This window comes from Meleagris gallopavo, chromosome 10 (assembly GCF_905368555.1).
Source record: "Meleagris gallopavo chromosome 10, MGAL_WU_HG_1.1, whole genome shotgun sequence".
Classification (NCBI taxonomy): Eukaryota; Metazoa; Chordata; class Aves; order Galliformes; family Phasianidae; genus Meleagris; species Meleagris gallopavo.
Window position 1 is genome coordinate 361,744 of NC_139413.1, and position 24,669 is coordinate 386,412.

The 24,669-nt window shown below is 41.5% G+C and overlaps 1 protein-coding gene across 11 annotated transcripts in view; it reads left to right on the forward strand.

Moving 5' to 3' along the window:
• Positions 1-23,609, forward strand: part of HMCN1 (hemicentin 1) — a 182,579-nt gene extending 158,970 nt beyond the window's left edge. For 6 of the 11 annotated variants that reach the window (XM_085232385.1, XM_031554941.2, XM_085232383.1 and 3 more), the window contains 19 exons: positions 75-245; positions 1,150-1,320; positions 1,861-2,031; positions 2,720-2,890; positions 6,836-7,006; positions 7,408-7,557; positions 7,902-8,039; positions 8,353-8,474; positions 9,933-10,170; positions 11,635-11,697; positions 12,969-13,088; positions 13,316-13,450; positions 13,765-13,878; positions 14,201-14,326; positions 14,863-14,991; positions 18,142-18,492; positions 20,810-20,929; positions 21,558-21,684; positions 22,211-23,609. In XM_085232385.1, coding sequence (XP_085088511.1) covers positions 75-245; positions 1,150-1,320; positions 1,861-2,031; positions 2,720-2,890; positions 6,836-7,006; positions 7,408-7,557; positions 7,902-8,039; positions 8,353-8,474; positions 9,933-10,170; positions 11,635-11,697; positions 12,969-13,088; positions 13,316-13,450; positions 13,765-13,878; positions 14,201-14,326; positions 14,863-14,991; positions 18,142-18,492; positions 20,810-20,929; positions 21,558-21,684; positions 22,211-22,577 — 3,155 coding nt within the window. In that variant the 3' untranslated portion in view covers positions 22,578-23,609. Of the gene's footprint in view, positions 1-74; positions 246-616; positions 1,059-1,085; positions 1,321-1,860; positions 2,032-2,719; positions 2,891-6,835; positions 7,007-7,407; positions 7,558-7,901; positions 8,040-8,352; positions 8,475-9,932; positions 10,171-11,634; positions 11,698-12,968; positions 13,089-13,315; positions 13,451-13,764; positions 13,879-14,200; positions 14,327-14,862; positions 14,992-18,141; positions 18,493-20,809; positions 20,930-21,557; positions 21,685-22,210 lie in introns of those variants that run through there. The other 5 variants (XM_085232386.1, XM_085232387.1, XM_085232392.1 and 2 more) reach the window with 5 other exon arrangements.
• The last annotated feature ends 1,060 nt before the right edge of the window (positions 23,610-24,669 follow it).

Genomic DNA, 24,669 nt, shown 5'->3' on the forward strand with positions numbered 1-24,669 from the left:
TTTTCTGTTTGTTTGTTTGTTTGTTTGTTTGTTTTAAAGTATTTAAATTAAAGCTGAAAATTTCTGTTTCTTAGTTGATGGCAACTGGTCTGAATGGGGGCTTTGGGAGGAGTGTTCAAAGAGCTGTGGAGAAGGGAATAGGACCAGAACCAGAACCTGCAGTAACCCACCAGCCCAGCGCGGTGGGAAGCCATGCAATGGCAGTGCTGTGGATTTCATCATGTGCAAAGTTGGGCCTTGTCCAGGTAAGAGAAGTTATTGTAGAATTGGCTGTGTAAGGGGCTTTTTTTCAGCAATTTCTTTCTTTTCCCCACTCAGTAAAAATGCTAATTTTGTTCTTTGATGTGGACCATCTGCTCACAGAGTTGTATTTGCTACTCTAAACCTACCCCACAAAGCCTATTAAAATGGAAAAAATAAAGGCCGTATAAAGCACACTAGTAAGAATTTAAGAAATTAGTGGTAATTTTCCTCTGCTTTTGAAATTTTCAATCACATGTGTTTCTCCTAGCTAGCTGCATGTTACGATTTCTTTCCTGTCTTGGTACTACTTACTGCATTTGACAGGATGTAGTTTATTCATAGCCTATCACCACTGGCATGTTTCCTTCTGCAGAGTTGTCATTATATGGATTTTTCCGATTCGCCTGACTTTGCTGCTGCCACGAAGTTAAGTGTCCGTTCACAGCTTGAGATTCATTTCTGTAGATCTTGTTAACAAAGTCATTCTGGCCTCTGCTTACTGGTACCCACCAAAGGCAGTGTGCCAGGTTTTTGCTAGCCTGCCCTTCCCAGGCTGAGACCTTTGGCCTAACACAAGGCAGTTACATCCAGTTAACACCAGATTTGATCAAATCATTCTGTTCTGCTGTTCAAAGGCTCTAATCAAGTGAGGAGATATATTCAGGAAATGAAAAGGAAAGGATCTCTCTTTTGGAAACTTCTCATCTGGTTCAGCTGTTGCTCAAAGCAAAGGTTTTTTAAGAGCTTATTCAGACTATTTTATTTATTGATATTTTATAAGATAGTGATTTTTTTTTTTTTTACTTTTGTTTGTTTTGTTTATTTTGCCATCGGCTGTGTAGCTGTAATGTCAAGTTAAAGCAGCTGTATGGTTTAAACAGTTGTGTGGCTGTGCTGACTTTGCAGTTGATGGTGAGTGGAGCTCCTGGCTTCCGTGGGGCCCATGCAGCGAGAGCTGTGGGAAAGGCACCCAGACGCGGCTGCGGCTCTGCAGCAGCCCCCCTCCCTCACATGGTGGGTCCCACTGTCACGGGCCTGATGTGCAGAGGCAGGTCTGCAGCAAGAGGCGCTGCCCAGGTAAGATGTGTCAGATAGACGAAATGGCAGTTTCCAAATTCTGCTTAAGTTATATCTAACGCTTTTCAGTTCTAAAACTGTAATCCCTGAAAAAATTCCATTCAAGCCTTCTATTCTCAGAGGTCCCTCCCAGTCTTCAACATTCCTCTGTAGCCCTAACATGTGGGATTTCTTCTTCAGTCCTTGTGTCCCCTCCATTATGCAGCATCCTGAATCCTTGACTGTTAAATTAGTCTGCCCAATGTGGTGATTTCAGGGGCTACTTCATGCATGAATATCTAAAGCTAACGGAATGGCTGAGCATGAGGACTCAGTGATCCCTGACCATGAATATAGTAGGACCACAACTTATCTATAGACTGTGCTGTTCTGCAGCTTTCACTCCTGAAAATCCATATGTAGAAACCCCTGTGTATCTGAGATCTTCTACAGGGAGGGTCAGTAATGTACAGCAATCAGTGTCACGCTGATGTAACTCTGACTCACTTTATCTCCAACATCAGAGGCTGTAACTGTTCCTTGCTGTGCCTTTCTTATCAGTGGACGGGAAGTGGGCCCAATGGGGCAGCTGGAGTGCCTGCACTGTGTCCTGTGGTGGAGGCAGCAGTCAGAGAACACGCCAATGCTCAGACCCAGCCCCACAGTTTGGAGGTCACAGGTGTGAAGGAAATGACATACAAGTTGATTTTTGCAACAGTGATCCTTGTCCTGGTGAGTGCTTTCAGTTAGGCTGCTTGTCCACTTGAGATGGATTTGTAGGGGTGGATGAGAGGAAGGAAGGCGTCCACAAATCACATTTGTACTCCCAATATATGCAGAAAAATCAGGGAATCTGAACACAGGCAGATGGCACTTGATGCCTGGCAAGATAATCTCTCCATCTCTCAGCAAGACTGGGGCATTTTAAACACTTCTTGGGAACACAAACCAGCAGCAGCTAGTGCATAAGCACCTGCAAGACTGTCAGAGGTCTCAGAAACTCAGAATCACATGGTCTGGAAAAGGCCTCCAAGGTCATCAGTTATCAAGCTGACCTGGTTGTGCACCTCTGTAAAGTCACAGTTGTCCAGGCACAAAGTATTGCAGATCTGAACTCTGCAACTCACACCATGATCTGGTGACTTGCTTTGTTAGTGAGATGTGCTGCATGCTTTCTGCATTAGTCACTTAATGAGCTATGGTGTTCTGGAGTTGGTTATTGCACACCAAGAAATCACTGAATGCTGGACAAAATAACTTGATCTTTAAGTCTGGCTTTTGCTTTTTGTTTACAAAAAAAAAAAAAAAGGTTCAAAAGGGAAAAAAAGGTTCAATGGGAATATTTTCCTACCTTGAATGTCTGTTTTTATTATGTACTATTAAAGGAAAGTTGCATAAAATCTGACATTTATTTTCCCAGTTCATGGCAGCTGGGGCCCGTGGGGCAGCTGGGGAGCGTGCAGCCGCTCGTGCAATGGCGGGCAGGCAAGGCGGTACCGGGGCTGTGACAGCCCTCACCCCAGCAGCGGCGGCAGGGCCTGTGCAGGGGCTGACATGCAGATCCAGCGGTGTGGCACTGACTTGTGCCCTGGTGAGTGCCTCCATAGTGTTGCATGTCACACAGAACATGTGGGATGGTTGTGCTGTAAGAGGAATGCAGAACATTCCTTTCATTATTTGCAATTTCATACGACCTAGAAATCCACTCTCATTTTTCTAATGACCATCACCTACCATGATTTCCTTTTTCACATGCTAGATTTTACCAAAATGAGTTAGAATAATCCTTAATAGGGAAGAGTATATGAAAATCTCTGTAAACCTAATAATTTTGCTTTTGCTTTATGGTAAATACAGTTTATGAGGCTCCCAGCAAACTTCCGTAACTTATTCCAGGAGCAGGGAAGGATGCTAATCCACGTGTTTTAAATCAAACTATGATCAAAGCAGTTAAATGATTTATTAACACAAGAATCAGTGACCTTACACATTCAGGATCAGTGCTGGCAATACAGGATATAAACCACTATGCTAGAGACTTATTAAACACCTACAAATGTCTAAGCTTCCTTCCGTAATTCATCCTAGAAAAGGGTTTTAATTAAATGACTAATATTTTTTATATAATAAATCATTAAATCCCTCCTCTGTGCATACCTTCATACCTTCATCGTGGAGGTAATGCAGTAACTTTGTGCGTAGGTGTGCCACTTCAACACCCTGCTGACCAGCACTGCGGTAACAAAGCCCCTAACCAGGCCACACTTCACCCCCAGGCTGTGGGTGTGCGGGGGCTTATTGCCCCCTGCAGTCACCCTCCTGGCTTGGGTGTGTGCTGCTCGCAGTGTGCAGGGGAAGAACACTCCACTGAGAGATGATGAGACCAGTGGGACAACTTCTGGTAGCGCTGAGCCCAGTTTGCTTTGGTTGTTTACCCTCATCTTACCTGGGCTTCTTCCCACAGCCACAGCTCTTCATGCGTATTTCTACTTCTTTGGTGACTCAGGACCGGTAGGAGCTCAGCACTCACCACCACGCTGTCCCACTTCAGAAGGAGAGGGGGAGAAAATAAGATGGAAAAAAAATCTTGTGTGTTGAAATAAGAGCAGGAAGATCGCGCGCCAATTACTGTCGCAGGCAAAACAGACTCGGCATAGGGAGATCAATATAGTTGGTTGCTAATTATGTAATAGCAAACTAGAGCATTGAAAACTAAATCCAGCTAAAAACATCTTAGCTCCATCCGTCTTCTACCTCCTCCCTCCAAGTAGCACAGGGGAGCAGGGAACGGGGTTCTACAGTCAGTCTGTAATTCTCCCATCTCTGCTGCTTCTCTGCGGTCTGCCCCTGCTGCACATGGGGTCCCTCCCATGGATGCCATTCTTTCCGAACTGATCCCATGGACTTCCCACAGGCTGCGGTTCTTCAAGCACTGCTCCAGCTTGGGTCCGTACCGTGGGATGTTGTCCTTCCCAAACTGTTCCAGAACATGTCTGTACCACGGGGCCCACTCTTCAGGCGCCGCTCCAGCACAGCCGCACAGGCGGCAGCTCGCCCAGCCCTCCCCACGGCTGCAACTCCGGCTTGGGGCTCCTCCTGCAGGCCACATCCACTTGCTGCACCGTGGGCTCTTCCAGGGCTGCACTGCTCCACATGGTGCCCCGGGTTGCAGGGGGCGACCTGCGCTACAGCTGGAGCTGGCTCTGCTCTGATACAGGGCAGCCTCCCCTGCTACCAAAACCTTTCCATGTAAATCCAGTACCACTTTTCAAACTGACTTCATTTTACTCAAAAGTTTCTTGGTATTTCCCTGGTTAATATTTAATTTGGCTGATGGTTATGTGAAACTTTTCTTTGTTACCTTCTCCTTCTCAGTTTTGAGCAACTGTCAGTACCAACTGATAAGACATCTCCAGATACTCTGTTCATGCTCTGTATACATTCTCAGCATGTCAGCCATTGTTATTGAGGCCGTGCTTTGGAGACTTCTTCCCTTCCTGTGTAATTTGGCCAAATCTAATTGATCTCTTGTGAGCGTTTGGATCAGCAGAACATGTTTTCTTTATTTTTGAGATTTATGGCTTGTTTGGTTTGTTGTAATCTTCCATCAATTTTATACCCAGGCAGTTTCAGATAATTCTTTTTAAGAATGGTGCTCCCAAAGCTCTGAGCAGTTGGGATGTTCCTCTAATGAGAGACAAACAGAAAGGATGACAGCTCTTCTGTATGAACTGATTTTTGATAGATCTGCATCCATTTGACTGTGCTTATTAATCTTGAAATCATAGAATCACCAAGTGTGGAAAAGACCTCCATGATCATCCAATGGATGGTTACATCCACCTACAGTATTTCTCTACACAACCATGTCCTTTAGTACAACATTTAAACGTTTCTTAACACTCCAAGGACAATGACTCCACAGCCTCCCTGGGCAGCCAACTTCAGCACCTGACCGCTCTTTTGGAGAACAAATTTTTCTTTACGTCCAACCTGAACCTCCCCTGGTACAACTTGAGGCCATTCCTCTGTTCCTATTGCTAGTTATATGGGAGAAGAGGCTGACCCCCACCTCACCACCACCTCCATTCAGGCAGTTGTAGAGAGCAATGAGGTCTCCCCTGAGCCTCTTTTTCTTCAACCTAAACAGTCCCAGTTCCCTCAACCGTTCCGCATAAGACTTGTGCTCCAGACTTCTCACCAGCTTAATTGCCCTTCTTTGGACGTGCTCCACAGTGTCAAAGTCATTCTGGTAATAAGGGGCCCAAAACTGAACACAGCACTCGAAGTGTGACCTCACCAGGGTGTCAACGGTTTACGGGCTGGTTCGGTCCGGTTCCGTGACTAGAAGGGCGGAGGGATCTGCGGATCCGCGCCCCCGGAAAAGGAAAATAGGGGACCCCGAAATAATTGAAAACAGTGGCAACAATCTGAGGTGAAACAAACTAATTTACTAAATATGGTATCAGCAGAATTTTATAAGGAGAGAGAGAGAGAGAGTGTGTGAAATTGAAGGTGGATCGGCCTCACCACAACGCTGAGATGAGAAGCGCAGTCCAGAGAAGCGCAGGCAGAGAAGCGCAAGCGAAGCAGCGCAGGCAAAGAAGAGAACATCAGATGACCTTGCTGGGAGTTATATCTCCTCGCTGACCGCAAAGCCCCCTGGGGAAATGTAGCTTTTCTTCTCCTCTGGACAGGCACCCGGAACTTGAGCATCAGCAGTCAAACCCCCAGTGCATTACATGATGTTATGATGTGGAATACTGATAACGAAAAATCGTGAAACCATGACACGTGAAACCATGAGGGCTACAGAGGGACAGTCACTTCCCCGCTTTGCTGGCTGCACTTTGCTGATACCAGCCAGGATGCCATTGGCCTTCGTGGCCACCTGGACACACTGCTGGCTCAATTTTCAGCTGAGTGCTGACCAACACCCTAAGGTCAATTTCTTCCACACAGTCCTGCAGCCACTCTGCCTCAAGCCTGTAGTGATGCCTGGAGTTTTTGTGGCCAAAGTGCAGGACCTGGTACTTAGTCTTGTTGAACTTCATCCCATTGGCTTCAGCCCAGCTATCCAGCTTGTCCAGATCACTCTGTATGGCCTTCCTACCTTCAGACAGATCAACACTTCCAGCCAACTTGATGTCATCTGCAAACTTACTGAGGGTGCACTCAATCCCCTCATTCCAGATCACCAATAAAGATATTAAGCAGGACAGACCCCAGTACAAACCCCCGGGGAACACCACTTGTGACCGATCACTAGCTGGATTTGACTCCATTCACCGCCAGTTCTGTGTAGCCTTGACATTCTCAGGGGCAGACACAGAGAGACTGGCAGAAGGAATCCTTATAGAACCTCTTGTAGTGGTAGCTGACAGAAGTTGGGAAGTGGGTGATTTATAGGTCTCTTCTTGTGATACCATTTCTTTTCTTTGTCACATTAGTTCTGTCAAAAACTAATGACACAAAAGCATTACTGATGCAGCCTAAAATTTTTTAAGTGAACTTTCCTCATTCTCTCTTTCTTTAGTGAATGGAAACTGGGGGCCATGGCAGACATGGAGCCAGTGCTCTGCTTCTTGTGGCGGAGGAGAGCAGACCCGAACACGCCTATGCAGGAATCCTGCCCCGCTATATCATGGCCATCCTTGTCTTGGAGATTCCTCCCAGATATCCAGGTGTAATAATCAAGCATGTCCTGGTGAGTTGATTTTCAGCCTATGTGTTATGGGAGTGTTGTGAAAGACTGCTGCACTCCTAATCAAGCTGGTTCATTTTCTTGGCTTACATCTCCTCTGCAACTGCAGTTGAATAAATTTGTTGTTGTTGTAACCTGTTACGCAGCACTAGTGTATGCTCTTAGACAATTGCTGCTTTTCAGAGATGTGGATACATGGCGGTTCCTGTGTTACCGTGCATGTATCTCAGATCATATATAAACACCACACTGTTATCTGCAGGTTGCGAGCTTGACTGTTGCAATTGATGCAGTAATATAAGCAGAAATACCCACATGGGCAATATTTCTGGCTTTTCTCTCTCCCATAATATCAGCCATCGTGTTTGTTTTTTTTTCCTTCATTCCTTTCTTCTTCTGCACAGGTGGGCCTTCACGTGCCCAAGGCAGCATCATTGGAAGCATCAACAATATTGAGTTTGGAATTGCTTTCCTGAATGTCACAGTAACAGACAGCCTGAACTCTGAATCTAGAGTAATACAAGCAAAGATTACAAGCATCCCTCGGAGCCTTGGTGGGCTTTTTACTTCTTTTTATCACTTTTATTTTTTCTGGAACCAGGTTGAATTCTGTGCAGTGCTAGTTTTCACTACTTCGTTTTATCAGGGGTCACTGGAGAAACTGATCTACTTTTCAGATCGAGAGAAAAAAGGAATCTTCAGTACTTATTCTTAGAATATTAACATTAATATCTGTACATCCTCTGATTTTTTCATAGTTTTAATCTTACGGGTTACTCACATTTTAGATAATATTCTTATTTTGGCTTCATAGTCAGCTCTTGCTGATGGGGGGAGGGGGGGAGGAGGACTTAGCTTTGGGAAAAAGCCCTCAGATATCACATTGGATTTCTTTCAGGTCCAGCATTGAGAAAGCTTGTTTCTATTCTGAGCCCAGTCTATTGGACAACTGCAAAAGAAATTGGAGAAGCAATGAATGGATTTACACTCACTGACGCGATATTCAAGAGAGAAACCCAAGTGGAATTTGCGACTGGTGATGCACCATCTCTTACCAGCAAGCGTGATAGATACTGCATCCCTTTAAAAGAATCTCATCACCAGTGCTAAATTTTGTTTCTTAATGTTTATGCTGCTATTTCCTGAGTGCCTGTGGCTTTCAGAGTTTTAAATACAGCAGTACAGAGTTTTAATTGAGAACAAATAATGCTTATTTTATAGGCATGGTATGCTTTATAAAAATATTAGCGTGAGATAAGTAGTCAAGTGATCTAATTCAGATAGTCCTTGGCTTACAGGAGTCCCTAGTTAGGATGCTTTATAAATCTGCATGCTTCTAAAATTCACAGGAGAGGTTCTGCGAGTAACTCACATTGCCCGGGGTTTGGATTCAGATGGAGCCTTACTGCTGGATGTTGTTGTAAATGGCCATGTTCTGCAGCTGCAGCCACTAGCTAATGTTAACATGAAGGTAAAGCCACTCTCAGATACCAGCCTTTTCTCTTTCATTGTTGTACACTTCCTCTCTCATCTGTATTAAAGAGGTAGGCATTAAGTCCTGACAACTGTTCTACTGTGCATAACTTATTTAATACCTAGTTCAGTTGACAAGTGCTAATATTGCCCTTAAAAGCTAAAAGATGCCTCACAAAAATAAGAATGGTCACTCAAGATTTTTAGGTGTTAGAAGGAGGCATGGAACTGTCTTTGGGGCCACATACCACAGTTAGGCATGTTGAGTGAGGCTTTTAGTAGAGCTATGTGTCTTTTAATAGAGGTGCCTGCCTGATTTTATGGCTTTTCTGGAGGATAACATCAGCTCTTTTATGCCATGGCACCCTGCAAAAGCTTCAGAATGTTACTAATTATTTGTATGCAGCTGCAGTTATACATAGTCTGTTAGAATGCTTTTGTGGCTGATAAAATTTTAAGAGATTACATCATAGGGCATTTTGTGTACTCTTATCTTGCATGCTGTCATGGTGCAGGTTGGTAACAACATGCTCTTCTCTCTGCCATAGCATCAAAACTTTATCTTGTGCTGATCTATTTTATGTAAAACAATATTGTTACACAATTCCTCTGAAAGAGGCAGAATATCCAAAATTGGCTTTAAAAAAGAAACATCCTCAAACTTCTTCAGGAATGATGGGAGAGGATAGTTTGCATGACAGTCTCACTCCTGAGTTGTTCTACCTCTCATTTCTAAAAGGTATACTGATAGTAAGATATTGCTAATAGTAAGAAAGCTTCTGTCACTGACCTGTACTCCTAATACAAAAGGATTGGTTTTCTACCTTGTTCATTCACTGTAAGGCATAAAGAACATTTTGCTTGCTATAATGCATGGTATGAAAATTTTGGATTAGAATCAATGATTAGAATCATTCATAACTGATTTTACTGGGAAAGAAAGATTATTCTTTAAAGTTGTTTTTATATAATTGGTACTCAGTTGGTAGGTAACCAGATGAAACATATCCCACAGTGCAAAAAATATATATCAAGTTTTCAATATTTTCATACATTGCTGTAAGTAGCATCCCCAAAATTTATACTATTTTCCACTAAATGTGTCTTTTCTCTGGTTGTTTATTTAGCATGTTTTCAGAATCTGATTTAGAATACAAAAATATTTAGACTTCAAAAGATTGCTTTGACCAATCTGTTTAGTTTTTGTAAGATATTCTCTACTGTAACTTCCATCATCAGTGTCATCAGCCTGTTTCTTATCAAAGGAAAAATAACAGATGCTGATAAGATTCAGCAGGCAAATTAAGGGTTTTAAAAAAAAAGACATGTTGTGTGCAATACAGTTTGTTTAGCTGTTAAGAGGAAAACAATTTTCAGAATGTATCATATGCTCCTTCAAAATACGAAGAGCACAGTGTTGTTAGCTGCACTCAGTGGCTGATATTGGCTGTTTCAGGATTACACAGAAGACTACATTCAGATCGGCCCCGGGCAGCTGTATGCCCATTCCACTCGCCTCTTTGCTGTGGATGGAGTTAGTGTTCCCTACACATGGAACCACACTATTACCTATGATCATACTAAAGGAAAAATGCCTTTTTTGGTGGAAACCCTCCATGCTTCCTCTATCACAACAGAGTACAACCCATTGGAAGAAACTTTGGCTTTTAAAATCCACGCTTCCATTTCAAAAGGTATTGTTCAAGTCTGTTACAAAAAAATCAGCAATAACATACTGATTTACTAGCATTCCTTGCCTTTATTCTCAAAACTAGTTATGGCTTTGAAAGAGGAACTGCTCACTGAGTTAACTTTATTGTAGATCCTGGGACCTGTATGTCTCATTAATAAACCTATGGATTAACATATAAAAGCTCCTGCATTTTGCACTTTCTGTTCCTCTGCAGTTCCCATGGATGATCTCAGTTTGCCATTGCTGATGTTAACTCCTAGCATGAGCAGTAGCTTCAAATAGGCAGCCTCAAATATTGTCCATTTCCATCTGTGTACCTTTCCTTCCCCAAAATTTCCCTCGTTTCCCTTTTGAGTAGAGGATGGTGTTGGTAGGGTTTTACTTTGCATAGTTGTTCCAGAGGATTTTCTTCTTGCTCCAAAGCCCATACGGATGTAACTTGGTAATGAGGCTACAGAGGCAGAACAACATGGGACATTTTGACCGCTTTAGTGTGGAGTTTTGCAAGTAATTGTGAAGATTGTTCTTCTAGAGAAGTATTTAAAACATACAGAAAACACGATGCTGAGCTCAGCTTGAAAACTTTCTTGACACTTTGTGGAAATTTTTAAAGGCAGATGAGATACTGTGCCTGGTGTGCAGTTACGCAGCGCTGGGTGGACACTGCTTACATAATTCACTAAACCTGCTGCTGCCTGAGAGGTAGTGAGCTCGTGGAACCTTGGCCTGAGGCACCAAGCTTTGTTGCTGCCCCACCACTAGCTGCTGGCTTCTGCTGGCGTTTTACCTACACGATTTGAAGGAACAGAGCGTATTCAAGTGGGTGAGTCTTCCTTAGAGAAGTCATTATTAGTCAGTAGCAATGTTCTTGTATAGTACTTAAGCATGTTTTTTTCTTTCAGCTCAGTGTTTTTCAAATGAAATAACTGAGGTTTGAAAGTAAACAAGGCAGTGGGACTGCCTATCTCAGTCTTTCAAATACAGTAAAATAAGGTTTTTTCCCTGTTGCCAGGCTATGAATTCACTGAGGAGTTTGAAAGTCAAATGAGATTTTCTTTTCCATGAAAAAAAAAAAAATAGGCCTGATAAAAGGAAGTCTCCAGAGCAAATTATGTCTATGTCTAAATCTGGCTGTGCTTTTAGAAAATGACTTATTTTCTCCAACAATTAATATGCTGCGTTTTAAAAAATGTCATCTTTATTGGATCATTTTTTCAAGGTACAAGTGTAGAGTAAAATGCATGTGGATTTCCAGCAGGCTCTATGAGAATTTTCCATTGATATGAGTCTGTACTTCTGTTCTTCCACAGTGAATTTTAATGTCCAAGAAGAACAAGCTATCCTGAAAGATTTGAGGATCCTTTATTCATAACAGCTGGGCTGCAATTCCTAATATTAAAGGATTTTCTTCGTAATACAGCATTATTTTCATCCACAAGTAACATGTGCTTCTTTTACCATATAGGAGATCATAGCAACCAGTGTCCTGCTGGGTTTGAGTTCGACTCATCTGGGCCTTACTGTACAGGTAATGATGTGACAAGTTTAATACGTAATCAGGCAGCAGCATCTTCATCCCTTTTATTCAGAGCTCCTGAGTGTGCAGAGCACTCCAAGAAGTGGAAGCTGCCACCAATGGACAGGTGTGGGCCCAGAGCTCAGAAGCAGTTCCCAGGCAGCCTTCCATCGGCATTGTGATGCAAAGTGGGACTGCTGAGCGGCTGTGCTCGCTGAGCCTGCAGAGTAATGGAGCACTCTGTGAGGAGAGGGACGAGCGCTGGCAGCCTAGGGAGCAGCCCACTGAAAAACAGCTGTTGCTTGGGTAGTAAATGTGAAAAGAAAGTTATGAGCTTTTTAGCTGTCTCCTCTTGGTGACTGAGTCATGTTTGCTTCAGGGAGCAATATTTGATATGGCTATGTGGACTTAATTCATTGCCCCTCAAAAGTTTAAAAATTAATGGAATTAATAAGGAAAATTTCCTGATGGAAATTTTAAAATCAGGAAAGCTGAAAATACAGCTGCTAAACTATTTTTCTACTTGCAATATTTTCGGTAAAAAAGTATGTGTTCAAAACTTGTAATACAGAAAATGTAACAATCCTGGCAAGTCTGTCTAAGAAGTCTAAATAGAGCACTGAGTTCCATCTATTCTGTTGCAAAGAGATTCTAAGAAAGAGACTGTCAAACCTTCATTACCACAGCAGTGACCCATCCTGCAGATCGACTGCAAGCAGGATCCTGAGGAGCCTATTGTATGTCATCTGATAAAAGCAAGAAGCAAAATCTTAAATTAGACATGAAGGCTCTACTGTGTGTGAATTCTAATCCCCTTAATGTATAGCAGTGAGATGTAATAATGGAGGCTTCAAGGGGTTGGTTATTGTGATTACAAGTTGAAATTCTATCATAGCACTTTCATGCTCTTATTCCCAGGTTCAGGCCTTGCTCACTTTCTCAAAGTGCCCAGGGATGACAGCATGGTTTCCTGATGTGTGTGCCAGCAGCTACCTAGTATAGCTCTGCTGACCACTGGGACTCTGGCCATTCAAGCAAAGGATATTTGTGAGATGTAACGTGGGCATCCTGCAAAGGGGCATTTCACATGTTGCTCTCTCAGTGCAGGAACAGAGTGGGAGTGGCGAGGTGCTGAGGTCAGCCTGCTATGGAGGAGAATGTGACGCTGTTTGTGAAGCTACCTAAGTGCTAGCTCTAGCCTGGGGCGCACAGACATACAGCTCCTCTGAATGGTGTTATGTCTTGTTCTTGTAAACATTTTTTCAAACGTTTCCTTCCTGCAGATGAAGATGAATGTGCTGTGCAAAATCCCTGTAGCCACACCTGCCACAATGCCATGGGATCCTACCACTGCTCCTGTCCAAGAGGCCTCACGATTGCTGCAGATGGGAGAATGTGCCAGGGTAAGGGGAGCTGCCACGGGCAGGCAGGATACAGAGCCCCACAGCACGTCAGGATGGAGAGATGTTTTCTTCAGGCTGGACCATTTGGTCATTGTATGATTGGTGTTCTAATTATTTGACTTATGAATAGATTTGCAGTCATGTATTTCATAGTTGCTCATGTTCAAGATGTTGCTCAGTCTGTGTGTCGTGCCATGGTGAGGTTTACAGCTTCTCTTTACCTACAGATGTTGATGAGTGTGCACTGGGCAGGCACAGCTGCCACACTGACCAGGACTGCGAGAACAGCGCAGGCTCATACCACTGCGTGCTGCGCTGCAGGACCGGCTTCCGGAGGGCGGCGGATGGGCTCAGCTGCCAGGGTACGGCACAGCCTCGGCTTTGGTGTTAGCTGTAGCAAACTGAATCTTTCATGTAACTTTTTGAAAGATCTCCACCTGAGGTGTCTGTAAATCTTCAGTATTAGCAATGTATTTTAGGAATGAATTAAAATCTTGCTTTTGTGTCCCATGTGCACCTTCTTCTATGATGATGACAGAAGAATTCACTTCTGAATGTAGCGTAATAACTAAGCTGAAAACAGAGCCTGGAACATTGTCTAAACCAAAACGCAGTTTATCTAAATGATGATAAGGAGACTCACAATGATGACATCAACAGTTTGTCTTTCCAACAGATATTAACGAGTGTCAAGAGTCCAACTCCTGTCATCAGCATTGCTTCAATACCATAGGAAGTTTCCACTGTGGTTGTGATCCAGGATACCAGCCGAAGGGCAGAAAATGCATAGGTATGAATTAGTTTTGAAATTTCTTTCCTTCTTCTCAATGGAAATAGTTAAACACTTACTTGTTCCTATATGCAACTTTATCCAAGCCCTTTGTGAATGTAACTCCATCTCAGAATGACATATTTAGTATGTATTCTTGAATTTGTAAAGCAGCACTGAAATCTAGAGGAAGAGGGAACTGAGCTGACTGATAAATGTACATGAAATGCTTCCAGATGCATGCATGTAGTATGATCGCAACTAGATTATGCTGTTCTTTAGGAATTGAGCATAAGGAGTTCATTTCCATTCCTGATTTCTTTGCTTTTATTTTTTAAATAAGATATAAATGAATGCAGGCAGAATGTATGCAGGCCCAATCAGTTTTGCAAAAACACCCGTGGTGGCTACAAGTGCATTGAGCTGTGTCCAAATGGAATGACCAAAGCAGAAAACGGAACTTGTATTGGTGAGTAGAAACCTAGTGTACTGTATGGTGATGGTAAGCACAGGGACAACAACGGATGGTTTCTGAAAGAAAAGTCTTTGTAGTCCATTGCCAATTACTAGAATTTGCACTGACCTTCTGATTTGTGGGGACACAGGCATTTAAATTTTCTTTATATTAACTGATGATAGAGAAATAGACATATCCTTACCACTTCCAAATTTTCTAGATTATATTTATTTGGACAGAGCAGCTACGAGAATTGGAAACTAAATTAAATGTTTTGAAAATTAATGGAAAAAGTAAACCCTATACAGTTTGAAAAATTTGCACATCTGCTCAAAATCTGCTTTCAGATTGTGAAATGCAGATTATTTCACAGATCTGTAGCGTGCTGTTACAGAGTAATTGCTGATCATGGTACCGAGTTGTTCAGAGGTACCAGATCTATGTAGAGAGCCAAACTCGCTGTGGTTTAACTGCATTCATTACACATTAAGGAATTTAAAGCTGTAGGAAATTTCAAGAAAAGCTTGCTCTTGCCTTGTTGCTTGCAGACATCAATGAGTGCCGTGACGGAACCCATCAGTGCCACTACAGCCAGATCTGTGAGAACATGCGAGGGAGTTACCGCTGTGTGTGTCCAAGAGGGTATCGGTCACAGGGAGTTGGAAGGCCTTGTATGGGTAAGCTGCCTGGCCATGTTGTCGTCACCTGTTTGTTGCTGAGACTTTTGGCTGTAGCATCCAACAGTAGTATACTACTTGAAGACTATGCTACAAAGATGAATGTGCTTTGGAGTTTGAACTTGCTGTCTAAAGTGAAGTGACCCCATTAAATAGTCAAAGCTAGGTGATTCCAAACTGAGTTCGCCACATATCCGTACTTTCAAAACAAAGTGTACAAGGGTGTGGATCTCAAAGGCACTGACGGATGGGTGTGGCAAGCCAGTGCTCCATGGTAGGCTTAATTTATAAAAATCAGAGCAGTTTTGTTAGTTGATCAGAGGAATGTGGTTGGCTGTACAGTGACTGCATTGATTCACACCTGGAGCCAGTTGAACAGGGGACGATGTGGAGAACACTCAGAGGATGTCTGTTTCAAGAGGTATGACATACCCAGAGCCTCCCTCTGCAAATAGACATCACAAACACCCTGTCTGACTCCTGGAATTTGGTTTTCCCATACGGACAGAGCAGAGGAGGCTGATACTCATTTATCTCTCATCGCTGCCTGTCTGACTTGGGTGGATCTCCCAAGAGAAGGAGGGATCCCCACAGGCACAGGAATGCTGACCAAGTCACTACTCCCCTACGCTATCTATGTAGAACCCTGACATTAAAATGTGCAGACCATCCACCCACACAAACACAGTTTCACAAATACTGCCATAACTCTAATGTGAATAGCAGGAGAGTCTGACCTATGATGTCAGTGCAAGTGCTCAAAACACTTCCTCTGGCATTTCACAAACCCTAGCACAGCTCTAAGAGCATTTCAATTTATAATGTATGTTTCCAGAATATTTAAAATTCAATAGCTGATCCCCTCTGACTGTAATGATTTATAAATGAGATATGTGATGCTTGGTGAAGTCAGTTCCAGTTGGTCTCCCGTATCGTATCGGAGAAACGTTCCTTTATAATGACTTCTTCAGGATTAGTTTTCATAAGTGATAAATAGCTGGTCTGGAAGCTGGGATTTTTAAGTGCCTAAGATTTTGGACCACCAAAAGCCAGGCTTTTTTTTAAAGGTTAAATTGCAGCAGAAACTGTTTGGCTGCAGACCAAACAGTTGTCTCTACTAAGATAAAAATCAATCCCAAACTCTTTAATGTATATTAAAAGTATTTAAATTTCTTACAGTAATAAGTTGGATAACGTTTAGGTTACAGGTTTTCATGAAACTCCAACAGCTGTCCTAAAGCCTTCTTCTAAGCAACAATCACTGAAAGCTCCCTCTTAAATTAAATTAAATATGATTTTTATACTCCTTTGGTTTATTTCTTTATCTGTTTAAAAAATGTTTGAAATATATATGTGAAAATATTAGTTCATGTGTTAATGAAAAGAAGGTTTTATTGTAATGCTTCCAGCACACAGAGCACACAGAGGAGCTGGAAAGTCCCAGACTGAAACAGGTGATTTGCACACAGCTCCTTCCTGTTCCACTACTGCTGTATGTAGAGTCATCTGTGCCACTGTTCACAGTTGAATGGGGAAAACACAGAGATGCATGAGTGCTCAATTATCCACACCGTAACAATTCTGTGAACTGTATCGTACCTCAACATATTGTAGATGGAAAGGCATTATCAAAAGCTGTTATGCATACAGGACATGCAGGACTATCCAGAATTGAAAATCAAATAATATTCATAAAGAAAGCTAGAGAATTTAGCTGTTAGTTTCAAAACCATATTTCACTTGTTCTTGTAAAGATCTAATATTTATGATGCACGATCAAAGGGATCCTGTCCCAGGAAGCTTTGGCTTACCAGTCTGTAAGCGATTTCTTTTCACAAGGATGGCGATGCTATGAATTCAGATGGCTGGCTGCATTCAGTTTTGTTGATATTGCATAGGTTGCTCCTACAAAATAAATTGCTCTAGTTTTTTTTCACCTATTAGTTGTTGCCGTATTGAAAATGAAGCTTTTTTCTTTACTTGACTATTACACCACTGATAGTGTAACAGATATGTGATGTTCCAGTTATGTGTTTATGATGTTGGATAATACTGCAATGCTCTGCAGTGGTTACCCTGAATTTCTGATTCTCAAAGCATTTAGTTGTTAATATTACAAAAAAAATATAAATAAACAATAAACAAAAAATAAACACTTAATAAAAATGCATTCTAATATCCTCCTATGTTTCTAAACAGCATTGCTTTTAAAATACTGTTAGTGTATGGTTTACAAGCAGTGCTCAAAATATGTTCAGAGAGCATATGAAATGATAATGCTAGTTTAATAATGTTTCTACACCAATAATTTAGAAATAGGCAATTTCCAGTAATATGTGATAGAGAAATAACTCTGTTTTTGAATGGTATGAAATTCGTAAGTACCTGAGTACATTCTGCTAAGTCTCCAGACTCAGAGCTGGAAGGAGCAGCAGCAGCGTGGCAGTTAGCACACAGCCAGCTGCTCCCCAGACAGCCCTGCAGTTTGCCCAGCAGGACCACAACCCCAGCAGTGCATCTGGGGCTTCTCAGTCCCAGTCTGAATTACCTGGGAGCTTTGTGCTTCTCAGGACAGCCTTGTGTTAAGTGTCCTCCTTTGAAAAAGAGTCCAACAGCTTCTCCCACTCAGCCTAAGAACAAAAGTAGTTTTGTAATACTTTCAAACTCTTAATATTTAAACACTGAGCAACTTGGGGCCCAGGGGTCACTTGCTTCTCAGAGTGCATCTCTGGTACCAATGGGTATTTCTCTCTGCAGTCAGCAGCAGTCAGGATGTCACACAGCTCTGCTGCTGCAGAAGCGAGGGAACTGATCTTTCCCTCCAGTTACATCTTACTTTCAGAGCACATAAGGCAAGGCCCTCATTGGATTTTTATGTCCTGTGTGAACTGTTTTATGTCACAGGTAGCTGTATAGGTAGAATAAAGGTGTGTTCATGGACAGGATAGAAAACCTGCCTGCTTGGCATTTGTGTTCTTTGTATTTTACTGCCTTCAGGATCTCACTTTTGTTCCACAGACTGAGATATTATGTATGTATATATATATATATATATATATACACACACACACACATATTGTCATGTGTTGTTTTATCTTGTTTTTTTCCTTCCCACATGGTTTGTTGCTCTGGATCATGGCACATGAGCAGACATTAATGAATGTGAACAAGTGCCTAAGCCCTGTGCATTTTGGTGCACCAACACCCCCGGCAGCTTCAAGTGTATCTGTCCACCTGGACAACATTTATTAGGTGATGGGAAATCTTGTGCTGGATTGGAGAGATTGCCACATTCTGGTGCCTATTACAATGTCTATAACTATGCTCAATTCTCCCCTATGAGAGACAACTATCAACCTCAACAGTATTACAGGCACTCCTCAAACCTCTACAGCTCCTTCTCAGAGTATAGGAACAGCAGAATACCTGTCTCCAGAACTAAAAGGAACATTAGAGAAACTTGTCCTGAAGGCTATGAGGCAAAAAATGACAGATGTGTAGGTAAATGTCAGTCATGTCTATGCAATTCTCTTGCTTTAGTCCTTATTCTTTAGGCTGCCTTTTCATATCTGTTAGGTTTGTGGTGCTCTGTTATTTCATATTACCATGTTAAGTACTCAGCAAGTTATGCATGTCTTTATTTCTTGGGCAGGTTGTAGCAAAAATGTTTTCAAACCTCCTCCCGTAACCTCATGTTTTAATTGTGCTGCTTATCCTGTTCTCTTTATCCTGATGATAGTAGCTCACCTGTGCAAATTTTCTCTCACTTAAAAAGCACCAGTAGGGCTCTCCACCTTGGGGATGCTACTCATGTCAGGCTCCCATTTGTTGCAGTAGTAGTCTGGATCAGAAAGGCTTAGAATAAAGAGTGTAGAATTGAACGTACTGAGACAGCACTGAGGTTAGCAACTGCCATCTGTACAAGCAGAAGCAACTAGGGGATAGAGCCAGTCATAATGCAATTCACTGAGCAGTAGAGACAGATTGTATGTAAACAGACCAGGAGTTTATCTAGTCAGCAAGAGCAGTGCTGTTTCTGTGTGCATGGTGAGGAGGATGGAGCAGTTTCGGTAACAGGCTCATTCTGCCCCAGCTTTTATTTATTTATTTAAGAGATGTAAAGCTTCAGAATGTACTCGTAAGACCAACAGGAAACAAAGGTGTAGGGAACCTCTCGTTCACTGAGCTCGCTTACTCCTTGCTCTGTGAGCATCTTTGAGGTTTTTCACCAATACTGGAATGCTAATTCAGCTCCTCTTGAAAGGTAAAAGGAATAATATCCTGCACTGTTCATTAACTGCTCTGCACTAAATGTTCAGAAATTAAGTTCAAGAAAAATCTTTTTTCCACCGTAACTCATGCTGTATCTTAAAAACAGATAAATAAAATTACTCAACTATTTTTTGATAATACTGTTGAGTTCAAGACTAAGTGTAGCACAGTTTAGGTCTTAGGAGAACTTTTTCTAGCATGTTTAACAGCAGTTTATGGTGTTACAGATAAGTGCCTAAATCTGACATGTATGCCATCATAGAGAAGTGCAGTGTGCTTCCCAGATAAAACAGTGAGTTGAAGCTAGGTTCTAGCCACTGGAGCTATTCCTATAATTATACAGCAATATACAATGTTGAAAAATGTGAATGTACTTTTATAAATAATAATTACAGATAGGCAGAGATCAGATTAATCTTGTATTTACATTGTAATGACTTTCCAGTACGCTTACGAGTACAGCATGTTATGGGTATAGCTGTTACTTGAAAGAACTTGGACTGCAGCCACTACTGCCAAAAACCTATGGTCCACAGCCCAGCTTCCAGTTCGAGTTAGTGAGCACTGCTGTAACTCTCCTTCATTGGAATAAAAACGTAGATTTAAAATTTACTGTTTAATGTGAAAAAGATATCCGCAGAATGCTTTTACTTCCAAGAAAGATTTTTGAGTAGAGAACCATAACGACTTGATAACACACTGAAAATTTCTTTAGTCACATCTGTTTCTCTTTTCTTTTTGCGTTTTTATTGAGTGCAACCCTTATAAATCTGACAGAGAAGGAAGAAGCAAAGACCTTATTTACTCTATTTCAGTTATGCAAGCCTTAATGCTTGCACATGGCAGTAACTCGCAGAAGAGTTCTGCTGCTCTCCTGAAGTAGACAGACATTTCAAAAGAAGTAATGATTAGATGTGATCTCTATCTGAATCATGTTAGTCTGCTTTGAAAATTTTAAAAAGCGATCTGCTATTTATGTGTTTGAGAGGGAGATTTAAATTAAAAAAAAAGGTCAAAAGAGCATTTAAAGAGCATTTATGAATGGTTTTTGTGAATAGTGAGCTTATTTTGGCATGAGAGTGATCAGTTTGGAAAGAAAAAAGCTTTGCCCTATGAGGGATGAACTGTAAGAGCAATTCCCTGATTGAGGGCCTCTTCTGAAGTGAGAACAGATCCGGGCTCTTCCCAAGCATGTTACTTAAAATGTAATTATCAGGCAGCTCAGCATCCTGGGGCAAGACTGTAGCACTGTGTCCTTTGTGGGTTTGTGCAGCTCACTCATCCCCTTGTTGCCAGAGCTCCATATCAGAGGGAGAACCTATTAAGGCTGCCAACAAAACAGGCAAAGCTTTTAATTCTATAAAAGCCACAGGCAACAGAATCAGGTAAGTTAGGAAAGGTTTGCTAGTTTTAGACATTCAAGTGCGTTACCAAAAGCAAAAAAAAAAGATCCCCTTGAGTTCCACCACCTCTTCCCACATGCTTTTGTACACAGATAGAACATCAGCAATCCTGTTATTTATGTTTTCATGTTTCTTTCTGACAGACATTGATGAATGTGAAGCCAGAGATACATGCCAGCACGAGTGCAGGAACACCCTGGGAAGTTACCAGTGTGCTTGTCCCTCTGGTTATCATCTTATGCCCAACGGCAAAACCTGCCAAGGTACAGAAATCTCTTTGAGAGTGCACAAATGTATTTGTAAGCAAATGAGTTACAAATCATATTTGATGTTTGTATTAAGCACTTGCTGAATTTCCTTTCTGAGATACAGTGTTCAATATGTCATGTTTTTGTATTTTACATTTCAACAGTTAACAAAACATCAGCAAATTAGACAACTGCAACTTATTATTCTCTGATGTTTCCTCACAAGCACCTTGAACTCCACACAAATACACAACAGCTCTGTAGTCAAAACCAACTCTATCTGTTCTGGTAAAAAAATAAATAAATACTGTTAGACTTTTGATGTACCAAAAACCTCAACTAATTAACCTCTGTTGAAAAGACAACTATATTTGATGTTGTGTAGTGGTTATAGGGCAGCTAGCACAATACACCGTCCTACACAGAAATGACATACTCAAGCCAACAAATGCAAGTCACTGCAACTAGTAGCTTCATTGCCTCCAGAGAAAGGCAGGGCTCTGAAGGATTCTGTTCTCATCTGTGTAGAGGCACCCGCACTCCCTCTGCCATCTACTCACTTTGCTGATCCAGCCACTTCTTATCTCTCTTAAATTCCACCCAGAACCAGCTACTGATCATGTACCTGTTTTCTTTCCCCCAGACATTGATGAATGCCTCGAACACGACACTGACTGTGGAGCAAGCCAGATGTGCTTCAACATGAGAGGGAGCTACCAGTGCATAGAGACACCTTGCCCACCAAACTACCAGCGGGAGCCTCTTTCTGGGTCTGCTGATTTTTCAGCCCTTTAGGTCTTGTTTTCCCACACACTCCAAGCTCACATGCTTAGCCTTTAGTCATAAGAAGGAACTTTATCTAAGTTTAAATGATATCGGTTACGCTTATTCTTGCAAAAAAAGTAGAGCATTAAAATGGAAGACTATAATTGGTTTACAGAGAGCAGCCTTTTTTTGTGCTTCCTTCACAACGAACAAAAATGGGTCGGTCTGGTGGGTCTAGGTAGAATCTTTGTATTAATTCAAATGGAAATAGCTCCAGAATGGCTTATTTCTGAATGAGCCCCAGCAGGCTTTGATCCTTTCTGCTGATTCAGCATTATTCCTTTCTTAGCTGTGGGGGGTAATTTTACATCTGTTCTCCAGCTTACTTCTGTAAAGGATCAATAAAGACTGCACTGGATTAGCTCTTTTGGAAAGCCCAAATCTGCATACTGCAGCATGATAAATAGGGAACAACTTCAGCCCATATAGCAAGTATGGGGACGGAACTTAACATGCTCTGTTTTTTCCCAGGTTCTGTCTCAAAAACTGCCCAGCCAACGATTTGGAGTGTGCCTTGAGTACCTATGCCTTGGAATACAAATTTGTCTCCCTCCCCTTTGGCATAGCTGCTGGTCAGGACTTAATCCGGCTGGTTGCCTTTACACAAGATCAGGTCATGCATCCGAGGACAACTTTCTTAATGGCAGATGAGGAGCCAACAATCCCGTTTGCCCTGCGAGATGAGAACTTGAAAGGAGTTGTGTTCAGCACCAGACCGCTGCAAGAGCCGAAGACTTACCGCATGAGAATCAGAGCCTTGTCCTATGGTGTTGATGGAAATATCGAGTATCAGACAACTTTCATTGTTTATATAGCAGTGTCAGCCTATCCTTATTAAACACACAAGCTACTTGAGAGTAATCACAGTATTTTAATCACATTCATACATGCTGATGGGTATTACCACTTCAGACGGATCCTACTGTCTGCCTACAGTTTTGAACCATGTAACTTGAAAATGGTGATATGCTCTTTTGTTTTTCCTTCCCTGAGGCTACTCATACAGCTCCGTTATTCCAATTCTAGATGAAAATCCATGCCTTTGAGGATCTGCTACTACTTCCTGTATTTATTACACCAGAGCAGTCATTTTTCACAGCCGAACAAAATAAAGTATGAGCTGATGAATGTACAGTCAAAAGCAGTATGCAGGGAGCAGCCTCAGTTAAAAGCAAGTGAAGAAATGCTAACGAGAAGAAATACTAGTTTCAAGTGTTCTGTGTATCTTAAAGGTTGCTAAATGTGTTACAATTTTAGATGTATTAGAATTTTTTGTATCAAATACCTGATAGAATTAGGACTGTATATATATTATGTCACAAAAAAATACCACTATAATGGTGCCAGTGCTGACACACGATATTAGTGGTTTCTCTTCAGCTAAAGAATCTACCATAGAATTTGGAACTGGTACATTTGTTCTCTGTGCAATTTTAGGGATGTCAGTGGAGTTTGGAAGAAAAAGCAAACAACATGGCTTCTTCTACTTTATAAGCAGGTATTCTATAACTTTTTTTTTTTTTTTTTTTTTTTTAAACTGACATCCTGGTATAGCCATTTGTTTAGCTCAAAACCATGTCCATTTCAGTACTTCCAAATCAGTTAAAATATATATATTTTTTTTTTCAAAAAAATTTTTTTTCAAAAAATTTCTTCCAAAATACATAGTAAGTTTGCTTCAATAATGTCAGTATACTGTACACAAGTAATTTTGCCAAGATGTATTCTATTTTTATGGAAGTGTATATATGTTTTTTCTATGTTTATTTTCTATGCAGTATCTCAAGAGTGTTTTGCAGTTAAATTTTCATAAAAAGTACATTGCCAGTACATTGGAAATAATCAAAATAAAGGTTCCCATTGCCTTTGAGGTGCTGCCTGTTTTACCTTTGAAAATATATTATTTCCTATATGTAAGGCACTTACCTTTAGCACCAGTGGAGAAAGCAAAAGATAGAGCTGCAGTGCACTGGGAGCTGCTTAAAAAAATCAGCAAAGAACACTGAGATTGGAACCCACTGGGAATCACAGTTTTAACTGAAACTTTTGCAGTTTTTCAAACAATGTCAGGAAAAAAAAGTCAACAAAAGTTCTCCTGTTGCAAATGCCACGGGAGGTTGAAGTATAGATTCGATTTCATGTGTTTTATGGTTTGGTTGCAATTTAGCCCAAGACTCATTTCATTAATTACCACAGGCTTCAGCCATCTTCCTTCTACCCGGCACTCAGGGTTATCACCAGCATGCAACTACATTTTCAGTGACAAAGTGCTGCTCCTCAATGGAATTCTGAGTTTATGCTTTCCTACTAGTAACAACCCCTTCTGAAAGCCCTACCAGTTTTCCCTTAACTATTTTTTGTTCAGTTTCCATTGCAACAAGTGAGGCAATCCTGGAAACCAAGGATGAGTTAACATCATTTTGTTATCTGTACAAATAATTCATACAAGTGACAGTTTTCAGAAAAGGCCAATATATTCTTTGGAACCTTGAATTGAAAAATAAATGCAATTTATAAAGAAAAAAGTGAAAGGGAGGCTGAGGAACAGCTGAAAGTGTCCTCTTTTATCTCCTTCACAGCCAGGCTCCCCAAGGAGAGAAAGCAAAGAGTGCAATTATTATTTTTGTCAAAAATATGGTTTCCATAGCCCAAAGATGACTGCAATGGTGAATACACACAAAACAGCAGTTTCTCAGCTGCCGGTTTTATCATGATATAATACAAGGCCAACAGCAGAGCAAAATAAAAACCTTAATCCAACCCCCAGAGATGACAAACAACACAGCAGGGAAAATAAGCTCCAAGCAAGGTGCCACACAATAGAGATCCACGAGAAAAATCTCAGAGAGTTCCACAAATAGGGAAAGAAATTGACAATGTGACCAGCAAGTATCAAACTACCACAACATCCTGTGTTAGTTAACACAGTC